The 22,944-nt window shown below is 45.7% G+C and overlaps 1 protein-coding gene across 2 annotated transcripts in view; it reads right to left on the bottom strand.

The window, feature by feature from the left end:
• Positions 1–17,390: 17,390 nt before the first annotated feature.
• The window catches only part of LOC140736262 (death-inducer obliterator 1-like), a 136,386-nt gene continuing 130,832 nt past the window's right edge, over positions 17,391–22,944 (bottom strand). For both annotated transcript variants that reach the window (XM_073062202.1, XM_073062201.1), the window contains exon 17: positions 17,391–21,029. In XM_073062202.1, the coding sequence (XP_072918303.1) occupies positions 18,775–21,029 (2,255 nt within the window). In that variant the 3' untranslated portion in view covers positions 17,391–18,774. The remainder of the gene's footprint in view (positions 21,030–22,944) is intronic.

The raw sequence follows: 22,944 nt of genomic DNA on the forward strand, positions 1-22,944 counted from the left end.
ACCTTTGATGTCCATACTAAACCTATCAATCTCTATATACCTGAAGACTTGCTCTCCATGGTTGTCTGTGACAATGAATTCCACAGATTCATTATCCTCTGGTTAAATTCCTCCTCACCTCTGAACTAAAGGGACGACCTTGCATTCTCAGACTCTCCCAGTATCAGAAACATCCTCTCCACATCCATGTTATCTAGATCTTTAAAGATTCAATAGGTTTTAATGAGATCCACACCACCCCCCCCCCCCACTACTCTCCTAAATTCCAGAGTCATCAAACATCATACATTAACTCTATTAACTCTTTAATTCCTGGGATCATGCTTGTGACCCTCCTCTGGACTCCGTCCAATGCCAGCACATCCTTTCCTAGATATGGGGCCTAATGCTGGTAGTAATAGTCCAAGTGTAATCTGACCAATGCAATATAAAGCCTCAGAATTATATCCTTGATTCTATATTCTAGCCCTCTCGAAATGAATGAATTCAATTGAATGATCTTTAGTGTCATTATACATAGATACAATGAAACTCTGTTTGGCTTCCTCTCAGGCAAAGCGGTAGATAAAAACAAGACGGTAATAGAAAAACGGTATTAAACAGATAAGTAGCAGAAAACAAGTTGCAGCAGCACCAGAATATCACAGCAATGCACAAAGTGCCGTTAGTGCAAGTATTTGAGCCCTTGAGAGGGCAAATGTAATGTTCACATTAAATTTGCCTTCTTTGCTACCATTGTAAGTAGATCTTAAAACACTTGTTCATTTACCAATTTGACCTTATTTGTAGTGTAGCAAGAGAGAGGAGCATTACCGTCTAGTGTGGAGGGGCCACTGCACAGGATCAGGAAAAGCTGTAGGAACTTGTAAACTCAGTCAGCTCTATCCTGGGCACTCGCCTCCACAGCATCCAGAACAGCACCAAAAGGCCATATCTCAAAAAGGCAACATCCATCAACCAGGACATGCCCTCTTCTCATTGTTACCATCAAGGAGAAGGTACAGGAGCCTGAAGACACACACTTGACATTGAGCTTCCCCTCCACTGTCAGATTTCTGAATGTGCATGTACACTACCTCACTGTTTTTTCCTCTCTTTTTGCACTACTTATTTAATTTTATATATATCAAACAGCAAATTTCACAACATATGCCAGTGATAGTGCACCTGATTCTGACTGTCACAACAACAGATATTCCAGAGGTGAGATAGTGAGACTGAACACAACAGTTTAGGAAGGAACGCAGCTTGGACGTACCCAAGTACCAAATTATTGTGGTGCCACTGACCGGCTTCCGGGCAGAGGGAGCTCATTAACCGCGGACGGTAGCTCACCTAGGAGAGGTCAAACTCCGATTTCAAACCTCCGCTGCCTTGCAGCTATACCCGCTCACGGGAAAGGCTTTGGGAGTGAACCCCGAGGAAAAATCCGGAGTCGGAGTCCCGAAGGCGGCTGACTGCTGTACCCAACACCGGCACAGCAACTCCTGCGGTGCTGCTGGCACCAAACTGTATCGACTTTCGTCGTTCCTTTGGACCTGTCGTCAACATGGAGAGGGGAGTCCCAGACGGATCTCCATATCAACTCTGCCCTGGCTCGTGCCCTGGAGAGGCCACTCCCAGTGACTACCAGATGCGCAGTATCCATGGTCAACCACGACCAACGGAGGCCGCACACACACGCTGACCAGCTGTTCCAGGGTTCCAGATGTGCAATGAGCTGTCAGCGCAAGTGGTGCATGCAAGCACGTTTTCAACATTTAAGAGAAGTTTGGATGGATACATGGATAGTAGTGGTATGGATGACGATGGTCCAGGTGCGGGTTGATGGGATTAGGCAGTTTAAATTGTTTAGCGTGGACTACGTGGACCAACAGACCTATTTCTATGAATCTGTTAACTTGCAAGTTCACCCTCCAGACTGCACGGTTCTAATAGAGTAGTAGAGCACTACAGCACAGAGAGAGATGCTTCAGCTTGTCTAGTCCTTGACAAAATATTATTCTAACAAGTCCCATTGACCTCTATACCTCTCCCAACCATGTACTTATTCAAACTTCTCTTGAATCAGGGTTTCCGATTTCTGCATTATTGGAATCTCTTCTGGGGAAGATATGACCTGTACAAAACAACAGGTTACACCTAAACCCAAGGAGACCAATATCCTTGCTGGCAGGTTTGCTGGACCTGTTGAGGGTTTTAACTAATTTGGCCGGGAGATGGAAACTGCAATAACAGAGCTGAGGATGGGGCAGTTGGTATACAAGTAGATGTAGTGTTTAGTGGGACTGTAAGGAAGGACAGGAAGATGATTGGGCAAAACTGCAGTCAGTACGATGAGTTGTACTGTAAGATGGGGGCAAAATTGAAGAGGGTGATGAATACTGGACTGAAGGTGTTAAATTTGCATGCAGAATATGGAGTAAAGTGGGTGATCTTGTAGTACAGTTAGAGATTGGCAAATATGTATGTTGTGGGCGTCACTAAGCTGTGGCTGAAAGAAGATCATAGCCAGGAGCTTAACATCCAAGGATACACTTTGTATCGAAAGGACAGGCAGGTAAGTGGTGGGGGGGGGGGGGGGTGGGGGTGGCTCTGTTGGTAAAATTGAAATCAAATCCTTAGAATGAGGTGACATAGGATTGGAAGGTATAGAATCCTTGTGGGTAGAGTTAAGAAACTGCGAGCGTGAAAGGGAGTGATATACAGGCCTTCAAATAGTAGCGAGCATGGGATACAAATTAAAACGGGATAAGGAGGGCAATGCCACAAAACTCACCGGGAATTTCGATGGACAAGTAGATTAGTAAACTCAGGTTGGTGCTGGATCCCAAGAGAGGGAATTTGCAGAATACCCACATGGTGGCTTTTTAGAGCAGCTTGTGGTTGAGTCCACTAGGGGAAAGGCAATCATCAATTGGATGTTGTGTAATAAACCAGATTTGATTAGGGAGCTTAAAGTAAAGGGACCTTTAGGAGGCAATGATTATAATATGATAGAATTTACCCTGCAGTTTGAACAGGAGAAGATAAAGTCAAATATATCAGTTTTAAAGTTCTGAATAAGGTACCTGAAGAGATTGAGGAGCATTAGTGTATGATCTTTCAAGAATCAACGGACTCTGGAATGGTTTTGGAGGCCTGGAAAATCGCAAATGTCACTCCATTCTTTAAGAAGGGAGTGAAGCAGAAGAAAGGAAATTATAGACCAGTTAGCGTGACTTCAGGGGTTGGGTAGATGTTGGAGTCGATTGTTAAGGATGAGGTTTCTGGGAACTTGGAGGCACAGGATAAAATAGGCTAAAGTCAGCATGGTGTCCTTAAGGGGAAATCCAGCCTGACAAATCTGTTGGAATTCTTTGAGGAGAATAACAGGCAGGATAGGCAAAGTGGGTGTTGTTTACTTGGATTTTCAGAAGGCTTTTGGTAAGGTGCCACACATGTTGGTTGTATAAGACATTGGTGAGACCTAATTTGGAGTATTGTGTGCTGTTTTGGTCACCTACCTACAGGAAAGATGTAAACAAGGTTGAAAAAGTGCAGAGAACAGTTAAAGGATGTTGCCGGGACTGAAGGACCTGAGTTATAAGGAAAAATTGAATAGGTTAGAACTTTATTCACTGGAACGTAAAAGATTGAGGGGAGATTTGATAGAGGTATAAAAAATTATGGGAGGTATAGATAGAGTAAATGCAAGGAGGATTTTTCCACTGAGATTTGGTGAGACTACAACTAGAGGTCATGGGTTAAGGGTGAAAGGTGAAATGTTTAAGGGGAACATGAGGGGGAACTTCTTCACTCAGAGGGTGGTGAGAGTGTGGAAAGTGGTGGATTCGATTTCAACATCAACGTTTAAGAGAAGCTTGGATGTGCACATGATCGGGAGCAGTGTGAGGGCAGGTTGATGGGACTAGGATGGTCTACGCGGGCCAAAGGGCAGGCTTTTGTGCTGTAGGTTTCTATGATGCTGCTTAACATGATAAAAGACCTTGTTATTTCAAGGAAGATACTAGCATAGATAGGTTTGGCTAATTGGCAGCAGGTAAAGAGTGGAAATAAAGGGGGCCTTTTTTGGTTGGCTGCCGGTGACTGTGGTGTTCCGCAGAGTGCAATGTTTGGACTACTTCTTCTCATATTATACATCAATAATTTGGATGATGGAATTGATGGCTTTGTGGCCAAGGATGCAGATGACACGAAGATAGGTGGAGGGGCAGGTAGTGTTGAGGCAGTAGAGAGTCTGTAAAAGGACTTAGGCAGATTAGGAGAATGGGTAGATGGAATAGGAATTGCATTGGTAGAAGGAATAAAGGTATAGATTGTTTTCTAAATGGAGAGAAACTTCAAAAATTGAGGTGCAAAGGGATTTGGGAGTCCTTGTCCAGGATTCCCTAAAGGTTCACTTGCAGGTTGAGTTGTTTCAATGTTAGTATTCATTTCAAGAGGACTAGAATACAAGAGCAAGGATGTGATGTTGAGGCTTTATAAGGAACTGGTGAGGCCTCACTTGGAGTATTGTGAGCAATTTTGTGCCTCTTATCCACTGGCAGCACCAGAGGGTTTTCCTTGCTGGTGCTACGGTGAGGCTGAATTATTCAGTGATGGTGCTGAGGGATGTACTGTATGGTAATATGTATTCGCAAGGCCAGTTCAAAAGTCAGTTTCAAGCATTATGTGCCTACTACAAATGCCTCTGTTGATTCACAAGCAACAGCAATTGATAGATCTAATATGGAAGTGAACTGTGACAGTGTCAACAGCATCGGAGACAACCCGGGCTACACAGAGCATAAACAAACAAACCGACAGAGCATCTGACCCACAGCGCACAACATGAATCACGCACCGATCCCGCAATCAGCGTCAAATGCGTGCTTTTCAACTGAAAAACACAACACTAACCCACAATGTCCACCGCTATTCGCATTACATAGACAGACAATGCCAAAAGATACACTGTTATTGAAGTCAAATAAGGCAAACAACAGATGCAAGGCTTTACCAGGAGTTGGACAAATCGTACTCCGACCATGCAATATCTCAATTAATTTGGCTACTGAAAATAAAACAAAACTCAACAGAATCACCCCTTGGAAGTCTAAGCAAAACCAGTAGGCTTAATAGCAGTAAATGTAATATTTTAGGATTTGCAGGAAACATAAGGACTATGGGTTATCCACCACAAAATAATAATTATAATCAGCGTTAGTCTAGGCCCTAATTTAAAAAAAAATCAACTGCACTCACCATTGTTGTTTTCAGAGAAACGCAATCCATCTGTTGTTGTGATTGGTGGCAAAAGCGTCAGTGATTTTCTGGATGTCAAGTGCCTTGGTCCTCCGGCTGTTTGTGGCCAACAGGGCCAAGATGCTGTTCCGAGCATCGCTGCTGCTATTCCTTAGGTAGTTTTGAGGCATCTGCGGCAAGAGAAAGTCCGTTTGCATGAGGCAGATGTCACAGGCAGAGTCAGTGATATGCAGATTAGTTTGTATAAATCTATAAATGCATCGCGGTAGGGTCTCAGAGCTGCAAATTCCACTGTGTCATTCACTGTCTGTCCTTGCTTTTGTTTTGTTTACAGCAGACGCTGAACCTGATGTAGCTCTGCAGTCAGGTTCACTTCAGTCACTCCATAGTATTGGGCCATTGGCCAAAGACAACTCTTGTCTAGGAAGAGCTTGTGTTTGGGACTCAGTGCTGAGACTCCAGTCAGAACACCCCCAGTCTCAACTGAGAACCGTCTTTTCATTTTTCATTTTTCACTGTTTCATAGAAACAGTGCTTGTGAAGGTCATCAGAGGATGTGACAGGTGTGCATGCGGTTTGGGCCTCAACAACAAAATCATGTAGGCGGCTGGGTGGCTGGGCCTGTCTCCTTTCGTGTGGTCTGCTCTGTATACCGGCCTTGATGCACAGGTCCCTCGCTCTTGCCTGAATTTCACTCCATGATTCCTCTCCTCATTTTGCTGAGAGAGCATCGAGAACAGACCGAGCCAAGTCCACAGCAGATGAAAGCTCCAAACTGGGAGATTGTAGCTGGTCTGACATGAACTTGGTGACTCGGAATAAATCCTCAAACAGAGTGAGAAGTAAAGCAAACTGCTCATCAATCAGTCCATTTACAGCTCTGGCCTCCGTTGGTTGACCCATAATATCCTGCGGTGTAGCTAGAATGGCAGGGAGTGATTTCCTTATAGCCCACAAAGCTGTATACTGCCATGCCCAGCCTGTATCTGACAATTTCTTTAACTCCACGGGCTGCACAGTTGATTCCAGTTCTCTCTGTTTGTTCATGAAAAGATCGTGGGCAACAGAGTTTGAAAAGAAGTTGTAAAGCAGCTGCACAGTTTCAAAAAACTCACGCGTTTGTTGTTCATTGCTCACAACATCCACTAAAACAAGGTTAAGTCTGTGAGCATGGCACTATAATATATCTAATGCCTTGTTCCTCTACTTCACCCTCACACTCCTTCGATGAACTGCTGTCGTCCTCATCCCCACTTTCTTCTTTCTGCACATCACTTTCAATTAAGACAGGCTCAGGCTGAGACGCCACTGATTCCTCTGGATGAGGTCGTTTTCTCACTAAAATTCGATCCATTTTTCACGCCAGCCGAAACAATGCACATGCCAGGCCCACTCTATCTTGTAAAAGCACAATGTGTGTGTGTGTGGCATCCGTTAGTCTCACGAGACCATGGATCCGCGCCTGGATGTATACTATCAATCTCCCGCGTGAGTGACATCACCACCTGAAGTGATCTTAACTGATCTGAGCGACGGCGAGACATCGACAACGAACGAATAAGCAGAAGTGTAGAGAGGATCTGACCTTAGACCAACACAGAGTTTATAACTTTATTGCTGTGTGGGTGCTATAGTAATCAGGGGCGCTGTTTCACCAGATCAACTGGAGAAACAAGCTGTATTCAGAACTATACAGAGAAAGCAGCTGCAATTTGTATGTCACATTTCAGTTCATTTCTTGGTGGTGCTGTTGTAATTTCTGCTGGTGCTATAGCAACAGCAAGCACCACCCTAGTGCCACCTCTGCTCTTATCTAAGAACAGATGTGCTGGCAGAGGGTCCAGAGGAGGTTAATGAGAATGGGGCGCTTGATGGTCCTGGGTCTGTGCTCACTGGAGTTTAGAAGAAAGAGGGGGGATCTTATTGAAACCTATCGAATATTAAAAGGCCTAGGTAGAGTGGATGTGGAGAGGATGTTTCCTATAGAGGGTGAGTCTGGGACCAGAGGGCATGGGCTCAGAATAGAGTGATGAGGATGAATTTCTTTCATCAGAGGGTAGTGAATCCATGAAATTCATTGCAGTAGACAGTTGTTGAGGCCAGGTTAATGAGTATATTTAAAAAGGTTGATAGATTCTTGATCAGTAGACAGCCCAAAGGTTATGCCGAGAAGGTAGGAGAATGGAACTGAAAGGGATGAAAAAAATCAGCCATGATGGAATTGATAGGGGATTCTATAGTCAGGGGGGCGAATAGGAGATTTTGTGTGGAAGATCGGGAGTCTCGGATGGTATGTTGCTTCCCTGGTGCCGGGGTCCGAGACATCTCAGATCGGGTGCAGGTTATTCTCGAGAGGGAGGGCAAGAATCCAGATGTTGTGGTCCATGTAGGGACCAATGACGTGGGTAGGATGAGTGAGGGGGTCCTGCATAGTGAGTTCAGGGAGTTAGGTGCGAAGCTGAAGAGCAGGACCTCCAGGGTAACAATCTCAGGATTGCTACCTGTGCCACGTGCGAGTGAGGCAAGGAACAGAAAGATTATAAAGATTAATACATGGCTGAGAGGATGGTGCAGGAGGGAGGGCTTCAGGTTTGTAGATAATTGGGCTTTGTTCCAGGGAAGGTGGGATCTGTTCCGACGGGACGGTTTACACCTGAACTGGAGCGGTACTAACATTCTTGCAGGGAAAGTTTGCTAGTGCTTCTTGGGGGGGTTTAAACTAAATTTGCAGGGGGCAGGGATCCAGAATGTGAGAGAGGATAGTGAGAGGAAGAATAAAGAACAGGTGGGGACTACACGGTTCTGGAATATTAAGTGTGTAGTAGAGAAAGGTGAGGCGGAACAAGTGATAAGGAGGACACATGTACAGAGGGATGGTCTGACGGAACATGAAGTTAAATGTGTTGAAAGAATAAGTAAATTTAAGAAGGACAACAAAATTCTAGGAGCGTATAGCCTGATGGGAGTTCGGGGAGCTGGGTTAAGCACAATAGGCAGCGATTCAAACAGAAAGAGGAGAAATGGGCTAAAAATTCTATATCTGAATGCACGAAGTGTCAGAAATAAGGCAGATGAGCTTGAAGCCCAGGTGCGAATGGGTAACTATGATGTTGTTGGGATAACGGAGACATGGCTGCAGGGAGATCAGACCTGGGAAATGAATGTACAAGGGTATACGTGCTATCGTAGGGACAGAAATGTGGGCAGAGGGGGTGGGGTGGCCCTGTTGGTGAGGAACGAGATTCAGTCCTTTGCAAGGGGGACATAGGGTCAGGAGAAGTAGAGTCTGTGTGGATAGAACAGTAAGGGAAAAAAGACCCTAATGGGTGTTGTCTACAGGCCACCAAACAGTAGCATGGATATTGGGTGCAAGTTGAATAGGGAGTTAACATTGGCATGTGGCAAAGGTAATGTCGCAGTAGTTATGGGGGATTTCAACATGCAGGTGAACTGGGAGAATCAGGTTGGTGCTGGACCACAGGATAGGGAGTTTGTAGAGTGCCTACGGGATGCATTCTTGGAACAGCTTGTACGAGAGCCGACCAGGGACAAGGCTATTCTGGATTTAGTGTTATGTAATGAACAGGATTTGATAAGCGATCTTGCAGTAAAGGAGCCATTAGGAGGTAGTGACCATAATATGATAAGTTTTTATCTGCAATTTGAGAAGGATAAGGGCAGCTCGGAGGTGTCAGTGTTGCAGATGAACAGGGGAAACTATGGAGCCATGAGGGAGGAGCTGGCCAAAGTTGACTGGACGGATAGCCTAGCAGAAAAGACAGTGGAACAGCAATGGCAGGTATTCTTGGGAATAATGCACAAGGTGCAAAATCAGTTCATCCCCCAGAGAAGGAAGGATTCAAAGGGGGGGAAAGGGCCACAGTGGTTGACAAAGGAAGTCAGAGATTGCATAGCATTAAAAAAAAGGAAATATGACAGAGCTAAGGTGAGTGGGAGGACGGATGATTGGGAAGTTTTTAAGGAACAACAGAACTTAACTAAAAAGACAATACGGGGAGAAAAAATGAGGTACGAACGGAAGCTAGCCAGGAATATAAAGGAAGATAGCAAAAGCTTTTTTAGGTATGTGAAGAGAAAGAAGATAATTAGGAACAATGTTGGGCCCTTGAAGAATGAATTGGGTGAAATTGTTATGGAAAACAGAGAAATGGCAGAAGAATTTAATGAGTACTTTAGATCTGTTCTCACTAAGGAAGACACAAGCAATCTCCCAGATGTATGGATGGGCCAAGGACATAGGGTAACAGAGGAAATGAAACGGATTGACATTAGGAAGGAAACGGTGATGAGAAGACTGATGGGACTGAAGGCTGACAAATCCCCAGGTCCAGATCGTCTGCATCCTAGGGTACTAAAGGAGGTGGTCCTGGAAATTGTGGATGCATTGGTAATCATTTTCCAATGTTCCTTAGATTCAGGATCAGTTCCTGAGGATTGGAGAATGGCTAATGTTATCCCACTTTTTAAGAAAGGAGGGAGGGAGAAAACAGAGAACTATCGACCTGTCAGCCTGGCATCGGTGGTGGTGGGAATCCATTATTAAGGATGAAATAGTGGCATATCTAGATAGCAGTGATAGGATTGGGCCGAGCCAGCATGGATTTACCAAGGGTAAATCATGCTTGACTAATCTGTTGGAGTTTTTCGAGGATGTAACCAGGAAGTTAGACGGGGGAGATCCAGTGGATGTAGTGTACCTCGATTTTCAGAAGGCATTTGATAAGGTCCCACATAGGAGATTGGTGAGTAAAATCAGAGCTCATGGCATTGAGGGGAAGATATTGACAAGGATAGAAAACTGGTTGGCAGATAGAAAGCAAAGGGTAGCGGTGAATGGGTGTTTCTTGGAATGGCAGGTGGTGACTAGTGGGGTGCCACAGGGCTCGGTATTGGGACCACAACTGTTTACAATTTACGTCAACAATTTGGATGAAGGCATTGAAAATAACATCAGAAAATTTGCTGATGATACTAAGCTGGGTGGCAGTGTGACATGTGATGAGGATGTTAGGAGAATTCAGGGTGACTTGGATAGGCTGGGTGAGTGGGCAGATACTTGGCAGATGATGTTTAATGTGAATAAGTGTGAGGTTATCCACTTTGGGAGTAAGAACAGGAAGGCAGATTATTATCTGAACGGTGTAGAGTTAGGTAAGGGAGAAATACAAAGAGACCTAGGAGTCCTTGTTCATCAGTCACTGAAGGTGAATGAGCAAGTGCAGCAGGCAGTGAAGAAGGCTAATGGAATGTTGGCCTTTATTACAAAGGGAATTGAGTACAAGAGCAAGGAAATCCTCTTGCATTTGTACAGAGCCCTGGTGAGACCACACCTGGAGTATTGTGTACAGTTTTGGTCTCCAGGGTTAAGGAAGGACAACCTGGCTGTAGAGGAAGTGCAGCGTAGATTCACGAGGTTAATTCCTGGGATGTCTGGACTGTCTTACGCAGAGTGGTTAGAGAGACTGGGCTTGTACACACTGGAATTAAGGAGATTGAGAGGGGATCTGATTGAAACATATAAGATTATTAAGGGATTGGACAAGATAGAGGCAGGAAATATGTTCCAGATGCTGGGAGAGTCCACTACCAGAGGGCATGGTTTGAGAATAAGGGGTGGGTCATTTAGGACAGATTTAAGGAAAAACTTCTTCTCCCAGAGAGTTGTGGGTGTCTGGAATGCACTGCCTTGGAAGGTAGTGGAGGCCAATTCTTGAATGCTTTCAAGAAGGAGCTAGATAGGTATCTCATGGATAGGGGAATCAAGGGATATGGGGACAAGGCAGGAACCGGGTATTGATAGTAGTTGATCAGCCATGATCTCAAAATGGCGGTGCAGGCTCAAAGGGCCGAATGGTCTACTTCTGCACCTATTGTCTATTGTCTATTGGCAGAGCAGCCTTGATGGGCTGAATGGCCTAATTCTGCTGCTATGTCTTATTGTCTGAATGTTGAAATGAACCCACGTTCATCCACTCTCATACCACCCTCTAACTGAAGGCATTCCCCCTCAGGTTCCCCTTAAATATTTCACCTTTCACCCTTAACCTATGACCTAATTAGTTTCATTCAACATCAATGGAAAACAGCCTTCTTGCATTTACCCTATCTATAACCCCTCATGATTTTGTAGACCAGTCCATTTACAAGCAGCACTGCCACAAGAAAGCAGCCTCTGTTATTAGAGACTCTCGTCATCAAGGTCATGCTCTGTTCTTGCTACTAGCATCAAGGAGGAGGGTACAGGACCCTTAGGTCTCACAGCAGCTGATTCAGGAACAGTTGTTACTCTCAACCATCAGGGTCCTGAACTGGCATGGACAACTACACTCAACACAACTCTGAGATAAGCCCACAACCTACAAATTCACTTTCAAGATCTCTTAACAACTCTTGTTCTCAGTACTATATATTTATTTGCACAGCTCTCCTTCTTCAGCACATTGGTTGTTTGTCAGTCTTTGTTCATGCAAAGTTTTTCTTTTGTAAATTCTTTTTATATATTTCCTGCCTATGCTCACAAGAAAACAGATCTCAAGGTTGTATATGGTAACGTATACATACTTTGATAATAAATTTATTTTGAACTGTTTATCTTTTTCTTGTGGATGCTGTGCCTGTGGTGCTGCTGCAGGCGAGTTGTCCCTTGCATCCTGTGCAGATGGCGATAAACTCAACTTTGATGTTCAGCAGCGTGCTCCTGGTTCCTCCCACATCCCAAAGACATGCTGGTGAATTGAAATGACTACTGTAAGTGGCAAAAAAATAATCAAAGGGGAGTTGATCGACATGTGATAACAGGACCACAGAGAAATGAGAGGGAGAATTGCCTTTCTGGGCATTAGCATCAGTTTAATGAATTGAATTGCCCCTAGTCTTGGAATAACTAAGTAAATTACACTCAGGAGAGATTACAAAACTAGTGATACATTTCTTGGTAATTTGAACATTGGGTGAAATGAATAAGTGTTATAGATAATTCTCTTTTTGCTGGTTGGGTAAGTCCAGATCTAGAAACATAGAAAACCTACGGCAGAATACAGGCCATTTGGCCCACAAAGCTGTGTCAAACATGTCCTTACCTTAGAACTACCTAGACTTACCCACAGTCCTCTATTTTTCTAAGCTCCATGTACCTACCCAGGAGTCTCTTAAAAGACCCTATCGTTTCCACCTCCACATTTATGACTCTGCCTTCATCAATGTGTTTAGTCACATCCCCAAAAAATTCAATCAGGCTCGTAAGGCACGACCTGCCCTTGACAAAGCCATGCTGACTGTTGCTAATCATATTATACCTCTCCAAATGTTCATAAATCCTGCCTCTCAGGATCTTCTCCAACAACTTACCAACCACTGAAGTAAGACTCGCTGGTCTATAATTTCCTGGGCTATACCTACTCCCTTTCTTGAATAAGGGAACAACATCTACAACCCTCCAATCCTCTGGAACCTCTCCCGTCCTCATTGATGATGCAAAGATCATTGCCAGAGGCTCAGCAATCTCCTCCCTCACCTCCCACAGTAGCTTGGGGTACATCCCGTCCAGTCCCGGTAACTTATCCAACTTGATGCTTTCCAAAGGCTCCAGCACATCCTCTTCCTTAATATCTACATGCTCAAGCTTTTCAGTCTGCTGCAAGTCATCCCTACAATCACCAAGATCCTTTTCCATAGTGAATACTGAAGCATAACCTAGGGCAGAGTTTAAAATTTGGAACCAAATCTTCACCATTGATGTTGAGCAACATTTCTAAACATGAAGCACACTGACTACACAGAATGTTGTTAATTTGCCTGTTAACACTAGAGATTAATGAACTTTCAACTGAAGATAATAAAGAATGTAAGGAATTGGAAGGCATGCAGTCACACCCTACAATCTCACTCAGGATGGAAGCGATTCAAGAAACTGAGTAGCCTTTGTTTGAATTCATGTCACTTTGGAATCAAACTTTGGGCAGTAGAAAGTATTTGAGTCCAATCCCCGATTTATGCAGGCAAATGAGATCAGTATTGATAGACATGATGATCCATATAGATACAGTGGGCTCGTTTCTGTGTTGCACAAATCTATGGCTATCTTTAATAATTGACCTGGGCAAACAGAACTTAGTCCTGACTTCATAATCCAATATTATGTTCGTTTAGATGTATTTATCTTCAATTATAAATATTAATCTCTATATTTATAGTGAAACTTACTACATAAACTGGAGTCACATGAAACTGGAAAGACAAAGTTGCTGGAGAACTCAGTATCTGTGGAAGGAAATGGACAGTTGTTGCTTCTAGTCACAATCCTTCATCTGGGTGGGTAGCTACAGGAGAGTAGCAACAGTACTGAGTTTCCTCCATTTGTGGACAATTTCTCTTACTGTGGACTGATGAACACTCAGGGTTTTTAGAAATGCTTTTGTAGCTTTTTCTAGTTTCATGTATGTTGATAATTCTTTGAAGGTCCTTTGAGAGTTGTTTTGATTGAGGCCTAAACAAATCTTTCTTGAGAAAAGGAGGCTCTGTTAGCAACTTGATGTTGTGTGTCTTTTAAAACAAATAGGGCAAGGCACCTCTATAACCCATACCTCCAATCTCATCTCATTCATTGGAACACCAGACTCCAAATAGCTTTTGTAGATGGCATTTACCACAGAAGTTCACATACTTTCCCCCAACAAATAATTGTAATATTGGATCGTTTTTCTCAATAAATATGATAGCAGAATATAGTATTAATGGTAAGACTCTTGGCAGTGTGGAGGATCAGAGGGATCTTGGGGTCCGAGTCCATAGGATGCTCAAAGCAGCTGTGCAGGTTAACTCTGTGGTTAAGAAGACGTATGGTGTATTGGCCTTCATCAATCGTGGAATTGAATTTAGGAGCCGAGAGGTAATGTTGCAGCTATATAGGACCCTGGTCAGACCCCACTTGGAGTACTGTGCTCAGTTCTGGTCGCCTCACTACAGGAAGGATGTAGAAGCATTGAAAGGGTGCAGAGGAGATTTACAAGGATGTTGCCTGGATTGGGGAGCATGCCTTATGAGAATAGGTTGAGTGAACTCGGCCTTTTCTGCTTAGAGCGATGGAGGATGAGAGGTGACCTGATAGAGGTGCATAAGATGATGAGAGGCATTGATCGTGTGGATAGTCAGAGGCTTTTTCTCAGGGCTGAAATGGTTGCCATAAGAGGACACAGGTTTAAGGTGCTGGGGAGTAGGTACGGAGGAGATGTCAGGGGTAAGTTTTTTACTCAGAGAGTGGTGAGTGCGAAGAATGGGCTGCCAGCAACAGTGGTGGAGGCAGATACGATAGGGTCTTTTAAGAGACTTTTGGATAGGTACATGGAACTTAGTAAAATAGAGGGCGATAGGTAAGCCTAGTAATTTCTAAGGTAGGGACGTGTTCAGCGCAACTTTGTGCCTGTATTGTGCTGTAGGTTTCTATGGTTATGTTAATAAGTAAATGAACAATTATGTTTTGGTGTTATTTAATAGGGTTCTCTTTATCTAGTTTTTGGACTTATGCAAACATCTGATCACATTTTAGGTCATATTTATGCAGAAATAGAGAAAATTCTACAGTGTTCACAAACTTTGTAGCACCACTGTATACTCCCTATCTATAGAACTCAGCCGTGAATATACTTGTTTATAAAGCACCTTGCAACATCCTGAGGTTACAAGAGTTATGGACACATCTTTTCTCCTTTAACTAGTTCCTTGGATTGGCACCAGCAGTGAATAATGTCTTATCACTTGCAACCAATATGTAGAACAGTACAGCACTAGACTGGCAATTCAGCCACAATTTGCATCATTCTTATTGCTAATTTATACAAAATGTCCTCCTCTTATTTATTATACATATCCTTTTATAGCCATGTGTTGATCTCAATGGTGTCAAACTGCCCACTTCCACTACTAGCCTGGTAGCCCATTCCAGACACCTAGCATGCTGTGTAAAACACATGCCCCTGACATTGCCTAACACGTTCTCACATTTTAAGTCACCCCCACAATCTCTTTCCAGTTTCCTGCTACTTTTCGTTGAAACAAACCTTCCCATCTCCCACATACAAACATTCAAGTTAAAGTTTGTCATTCAATCATACACATGTACAGTATACAACTAAACAAAACAGCATAACATAGTACTAACAGTCACACACAGCACATATAATTACAATAACACACATAGCCAATGAAACTATTGATCTGCTTGCCCATGCCTTCCATACTTTGACCATTTCGGTGCCAATTGACCTGGCCTACAAGACACTGCACCATATACAGACTAGACTAGTCCCTCTCATTTGAAAACGTCAGCAAGGTTCTTCCTGAAATTCTGTTCTAAACACAGTGCCGTTTGACTGCCAAGGTGACTCACATCATCTGCGGTGCAGTCATTCCAGACCATGGGTGTACCAAATCATGAATTCACCTCTGAAGAACCATGGATTGGCAATGATCTTGCTTTGATCTCTCGCATATATTTTGGCTCCCATTAAAAATCCAAAACACTATTTGTGTGTAAATGCTGCTTCATATATTATCACCTGATAAAGTAAATTAAAATTAAGTTGATTGGAGAAAAGTTTAATAGAATACTACAGCACAGTACAGGCCCTTCGGCCCATAATGTTGTGCCGACCCTTAAACCCTGCCTCCCATATAACCCCCCCCCCACCTTAAATTCCTCCATATACCTGTCTAGTAGTCTCTTAAATTTCACTAGTGTATCTGCCTCCACCACTGACTCAGGCAGTGCATTCCACACACCAACCACTCTCTGAGTAAAAAACCTTCCTCTAATATCCCCCTTGAACTTCCCTCCCCTTACCTTAAAGCCATGTCCTCTTGTATTGAGCAGTGGTGCCCTGGGGAAGAGGCGCTGGCTGTCAACTCTGTCTATTCCTCTTAATATCTTGTATACCTCTGTCATGTCTCCTCTTATCCTCCTCCTCTCCAAAGAGTAAAGCCCTAGCTCCCTTGTTCTCTGATCATAATGCATACTCTCTAAATCAGGCAGCATCCTGGTAAATCTCCTCTGTACCCTTTCCAATGCCTCCACATCCTTTCTATAGTGAGGGGACCAGAACTGGACACAGTACTCCAATTGTGGCCTAACCAGAGTTTTATAGAGCTGCATCATTCTCATGACTCTTAAACTCTATCCCTCGACTTATGAAAGCTAACACCCCATAAGCTTTCTTAACTACCCCATCTACCTGTGAGGCAACTTTCAGGGATCTGTGGACATGTACCCCCAGATCCCTCTGCTCCTCTACACTACCAAGTATCCTGCCATTTACTTTGTACTCTGCCTTGGAGTTTGTCCTTCCAAAGTGTACCACCTCACACTTCTCCAGGTTGAACTCCATCTGCCACTTCTCAGCCCACTTCTGCATCCTGTCAATACTGGAGAATTTATATGGGGGAGGGGCTATCAGGTGTAGTTTGTTTTTTTTAAAAAAGTGTGGTGGACGAATGGAACGCTCTGTTTGGAGTAGTGGTAGAAGCAGAGGCAGATAAATTAGGGACAATTAAGTGTCTTAGGTCGGCACAGGGATGATAGGAAAATGGAGGGCCAAGTGGGAGGGAAGAGCTAGATCGATCTTAGAGTAGGTTAAAGGGCTGACACAACATTATGGGCCAAAGGACCTGCATTCGGCTGTAATATCCTCTGTTCCTTAGTGTTTTCAGACATTCCTACCTTAGTGAACAGAAGTGGATTTCACCATTCACCCAAGGACAGATGACCTGGAACAACACCCTCCCCACTTATCAAATATCATATAAAGTTCACAGTAAATTTATTATCAAGGTTGATGTATGTCACCATTTACAACGCTGAGATTGGTTTTCTTGTGGACATACTGAATAAATCCAGTAAACTCAACTGAATCACTGGCTCTCTCTCTCAATCGCCTCCCTCCATTTTACTTGCTTGACCCTTTCCCAGTGCCGCCCTTGGATATGATATTCGACTGAAGCTGATGTGCAAATTTACCTCACTGAGTATCAGGGACTGGGCGAATTACCACTGGCTAAGGAGCGAGTTTCCTACTCCTGAACGAGACCAAATTAACTCCACGCAAGTAAAAAAAAACACAAGACTACAGACATATTTGAATTGTGATTTTCTTTTAATTATACTGTACATTTCACCTTCTTAACCCCCTCCCCCGAATCAAATCAAAACCAGTTAGGTTCATCTTTACATCCAGTGATAAAGTCTATTGGTTTCACTAACACGTTTAAAAAAAAACTTCAGGTAGTGTGACCGTGAGCCGGGCCCCTGAATTGCTCAGAACTGGAGTAACTGGGTGGTAATAAAAAAATATCCACAAGTGGTAAAAGGTAGTGGAACAAAATAATCCTTTTTGCATATCTACCTTGAAAGGCTCTCCATTCGCAATGATTGAAATGTTAAGATTCCAAGAACTTTACTTTAAAAAAAATGCTCAGGATGGGAAAAGACCCTGAATCCATAGGCAAGGATGTCTGACAGGAGCTTTCCACAGGCGTTTACAAACTCCAGCAATCATGCCGAGGGTTTCAGCAACTTCCGGTTTTTACCTGAGAGTCCCTTATGGATGCAGATATTTTATATACATACATACACATACACAAACACAATTCCTGAAGATTTAATGATCGGAAATAACTCCAGAATGTTGTCCAGAGTGGGGAGGTGCGGAGTGAGAGCCTTTCTTACCCCCCACCCCCAACCCACATCCAGCAACGCGGACACCGGTCGGGAGTCACACCGTAACCACTACAATACCAATACCAAACAGCGTGAATATTTCATTTCGATTAGGTGCGGCATCTTGTTCGCCCTGTCACCCTTCGCCTCTCCTCCATGTCATAAAAAATCCTTGAAATCTGGCGTTGGGAGCGGAGAACCTAAAGTTTACTAAAGAGGTTCACAGAAACAGAGACGGTGCCGAGTTTCCCCATTTGACTACCCTCCCTCCCTCCCCCTCCCAAGGAAGTGGCACTACTTGACCAGATACCCTCCCTGGAGAGGCAATAACAGCGTTTCCTTCCCTGGGTCATAATTCATGAACCCAAAACCAAGTAAATACATTTAAACCCAGAGCTACGTTGGAACGGAGGGTCTCCAGAACATTTCGGTTGCAGTTTCTGCGCACCGCGTCCACTCACTGGGAATATCCTCACGGTTCTCAAAAAAAAAAGACTGAAATCAGCCTGGGACCGTTTAAAATGTACAATCATGGCTTGACTTTTAAAAATGTAAAAGTAATAAAGGTGCCAAGAGCTGGGTGGCCCGGGAGCAGAGCTTGTAGTCTCTCTGGGCGCTGAGACTTGTACGTAGTCGGGGCTCCGGCCCCGCCGGCCTCCACAATAAGAGTTGCTCTAATAACCCGTTTAGTCTAAGTCCCTTCACCGACGGGTGACGGTGGATTACAAGCTCAATGTTAGTCGCTATCAGTCTCTTCCCCCTGCACGTGAAGGGAGGTCGCTGAAACAGTCTGGCTCTCGTCATGACTCGGCCTTGCTGTTGGGAGCACCGGCCTCGCTCGCCGCTCTTTTATTCTCTTCAGCCTCCGCTTTGCCCTCTCGCTCCCTCTCCTTGCCCTTGTTCTCCCTGCCCCGGTCGTAGTCTCTGTCTTTAACTCGTTCTCTTTCTCTGCTTCTCTCTCTCTCTCTGCCTTTGTCCCGTTCCCTCCTACGGTAGCGATCCCGATCTCTGTCTTGGTCCCTGTTCTTGCTTCGGTCACGATCGCGGTTCCTGTCCCACTCTCTGTCGCGATTCCAGGACCGGTCTCTGTCGCGGTCGCGGTCCCACGGCCGCCCGTAATCTCGATCTCGGTCTCTCCGCCTGTCGTCCGCTCCCCTGCGGAACCGATCGGCCGGGTAGCGGTTATCAGATCGGTCTGACCCGTACCGGTCATGCGGGGCACCCTCTTGCCTGTCCCGCTGTCTTCCCGGGTGAACCCTGGATCGCTCTCGGTCTCGCGTTTCGGGTTGCATCCCCCCTAACCTCTGGCCTTCGGCTTCCGTGTTTTGAGCGGGCATTTCTTGGGGGGGTTGAGAATGGTTTCCCATGGGATGGGACGGATGGTTCCCGTATCCCGGGCGGGATTGACCTTGGAAGCGGTATCTAGGCGCGGGGGCTCTGGGGAAGAAATTCGTGGGTTTCGGCTGCTGGAACGGGGTTAGCGGCTCCCGGTTGAAGTCGGGGTCAAAAGGTTGACCGCTGTTAGGATGCTGGAAGTTCGGGAAAGGTCCCATCGCCTGTTGCATGTTGGAAGTGGGGAAGTTCTGCGGGTTTCCAAAATTGGGGGAGCTGCAATGAGGCGGGGGAAAGCTGTGGTCACCAGCATAGGATCCCACGAGGGGTGGGTGTGCGGGGGTCGGGAGGAGAGTTTTGTGTACGGGTTGAACACCCTGCGCTTGGTCCATGAGCAGCGGAGGTTGAGGAGGGCAGCCGAGTGGCGGCATCACTTCCTGGGAGACGGGGGGTTGCAGCACTTCGGCGGGGACCGGGACCCCTCCTTCGGCATGGGAGGTTGAAGTAGTAGCAGCTTCGGGGGCTAAAGTAGATGCGTCGGTGGGTGCCGCTTCCTGGACTCCGGGGCTGCTGTACGAGGCCGGGCCGTGCGGGATGGAGGCACCTTCTTCGGGAGCCTGGTTTCGGGTGGCCGGCTGCGACTGGTTCGGGGTTACCCTTCTCACGGCTGCCTGGCGAGGGTCCCGGCGCTGATCAATCACTTGCGACAGGCCGGAGGAAGCAGCGGGTTCGGGGCCAGCCGCTTGCCCCGCGGCCCCGTCCGTCACCTCGAATATATCGGGCTTGTAGGAGGCCGATTTGGGTGGCGGAGACATCAAGGCATCCGAGACGGAGAAACAAGCCATAGAGACGCCGACCGCCGCTCGCTGCTGCCTCAGAGCCTCCTCCTGCGCTTCCACTTGACGCGTTTGCTCTTCGATTTGCTTGTTTAGAGTGTCCAACATCTTTTGCTGTTCTTGGAGGGACGAGGTGACTGAGAGCGAGGGCAAGTAGAGGTCAGACGGTCCGCTGCTTTTTGTGTCCATGACTACCGGTACCATCGCTTCCTCCAGGATGGTCTCATCAGCCGGGTCATAAGCGTCCTCCAAGTCGTATACCTTCTCCGCCTCTGGCTTATACTCTTCCTCTGGGTCGTACGGACGGTTGTCATCGTCCTCGACCTCGGGATCGACCTTTTCCTCTCTCAGCTGCCCAAACTGCTGGACGATGGGGTCCATGAGAGGGGCGGAGGAGCCCGCGTCTGCCTCCGGCGTGGAGCCGGAGGAGTCGGGAGAGTCCTTGGCTTTGTCAAAAGCCTTCTTACCGCCGAACAGCGTCTGCAGGATGTGTTGGAGAGGGTTAGCCACTGTGGTACCGCTGGGCGCGGCTGGTGCGCCGGGACCGGCAGCTGGCTGAGCCGGGGCAGTAGTGCTCACGGTGCCCTTGGGCGGTGGTGGGACTGAATCCCCGGGAATCTCGGCGGGTGGGGAGGCCGAGGGAGGGGTTGAGGTGACCGGCTCTACATGGGTTTTGGCTGGCTTGCTCTCCCTGGACACAGGAGGAGTGTAACGATGCACCTCCATCTCCTCGACGGCGGCCAGCCGCACCCTCTTCTCGTCCGAGACGCCAGACTCTCCCTTCTCAGGCTCGGGCACGTTCATCGCCTCAGGCTCCTGTTGCCGCCGCTTGCCTTTCTGCCGAATGACGAGACCCAGGATAAGATTGGGGCGGTTCTTTTCCAAACCTGCAGAGGGCAAGAGAAATACCAAGGTCAACATTAAACGTAGTTAACACATTGGACAAACTTAGATTGTTCTTCCTAGAGTATGAGTGACTGAGGGGAGCCCGTTCGACTTTTGTTATTTTTAAATTATGAGAGGTGGATAGTCGTAATCTTTTCCCTAATGATAGAAACACCAAAAAAGAGGAAAGGGTTTTAAAGTTAAAGACGACGGGAGGGAAAGTATTTTTTTTATTAAGCGCAGAGAATGGTAGGCACGTGGAATGGGTTACCGCCGTAATAGTAGAAGCAGGCAGTTTGGTGGAGTTTAAGGAACTTTTACACAGACACAAGAATATGAAAAGAATGGAGGTATACAGATAATAGGGGGGCATTTAGTACGAATTGACATCAAGGTTGGCATGACATTGTGGGCCGAATGGCACGGCCAGTACTGTACTGTTCTGTTTACAGTGGGTAAAATCCCATCCCTCTCTGCCAACCCAGTGACTGGGACCTCTCGTCTCCCACGGGTCGATAGATATATATAAACTGAATCGAAAAGCCATTCAAGTATTTGAATGCATCTCTATTAACACAGGGACCAAATAATAGATGCGCAGGATGCAGCATTTGCGTGGAATATGGGGGGGGGGGGGGGGGGGGAGCCTCAGAGAATTGTCCAAGCACAGATCTCCAAATCCGTATTATAACGGAGGTTTACACCAGGCGATATAGATCTACTTTCTGGAGTAAAGCCAATTCCTCTTATAAAAGTTGTTGAGTATAATGTTCCAATCGACGTCTCCTGTCAACCTATTGGGAATTTTCACGGGAAAAGCGAGAATAAAGTTTACGGTCAATATACTGTATCTTATAAAGGCAAGCTTTAAGTAATCGCAACAGTATGCAGGGGTCCCAATTACACCTTCGCGAGATGTTCTACAATGCACCTTGCGCGTCACACCCCATTGCTGGGAGAACTGATGATCTCAGTTCATTCCCCTTCATAGGTGCTGCCTGGCCCGCCGAGTTCCCCCAGCATATGCCTGCGTATTGCTCAAGACTTCCAGCTTTTGCAGAATCTCACCTCTACATTGCATCTTGCAGCGAGCTATCCGGGATGGCTGATACTTACAGAAGGGACGGGACGGGGGTAGGACAGCGAGAAGAGAGATGGAACCGCTAGTAGAGGGGGAATGCGGACTGTGCAGGGGAGGATGCAAGTTTCCCAGTGAAACTCTGAAATTAAGTTAACGGTTCAAATGTCAAGTTCATTTTTTAAAAAAAAATCAACTATTTAAAGTTAAACTTCTATGAGTTTGGCTTGAACACTGAAGTAACAATACATCGGAAGATTACTAGCGTAAACATTCACTGCGAATGTGGAAGACATATTAAAACCGAGCTGGCATCCTCTGTTGGGTGACCCCAGTTTGCAAGTTGGAACTTCGGATTATGAAGGGGAAAGAGTTCCGTAGGCTGACGATTCTTACCTCAAAACGATGCAGTGGGCTTTAAAAAAAAAACAAACACGAAATTGATCCCCTCCCATCCATTACTGGACCCCAGTGGTTCTTGGGGAGTTCCAAGAAAAAAAATTAGTCGGAAAAAGTAAATCACCATCCAGAAATGAAATAAATTTAATAAATTTAACAAGGTTTGGATTGATTATGCAAAGGACTGGGGTTTCTTTTGGAAGAGGTGGTCACAAAAATTGACTACTAATAATGAGGCCGAGTCTTCAGAGGCAAGAGAAAATCCAAGCAACACACACAAAATGCTGGAGGAACTCGGCCAGGCAGCATCTATGGAAAAGAGCAACCTTTCGGGCAGAGACCCTACATCAGTTGCTCCAGGATTTTATGTGTATTGCTCCGAGTTCTTCACTGCGGGGCTTCCCTCAGGCGAGCCCGCCAAAGCAGACAGGAGACCACAA

The sequence above is a fragment of the Hemitrygon akajei genome, chromosome 11 (assembly GCF_048418815.1).
Source record: "Hemitrygon akajei chromosome 11, sHemAka1.3, whole genome shotgun sequence".
In the NCBI taxonomy this organism is placed as follows: domain Eukaryota; kingdom Metazoa; phylum Chordata; class Chondrichthyes; order Myliobatiformes; family Dasyatidae; genus Hemitrygon; species Hemitrygon akajei.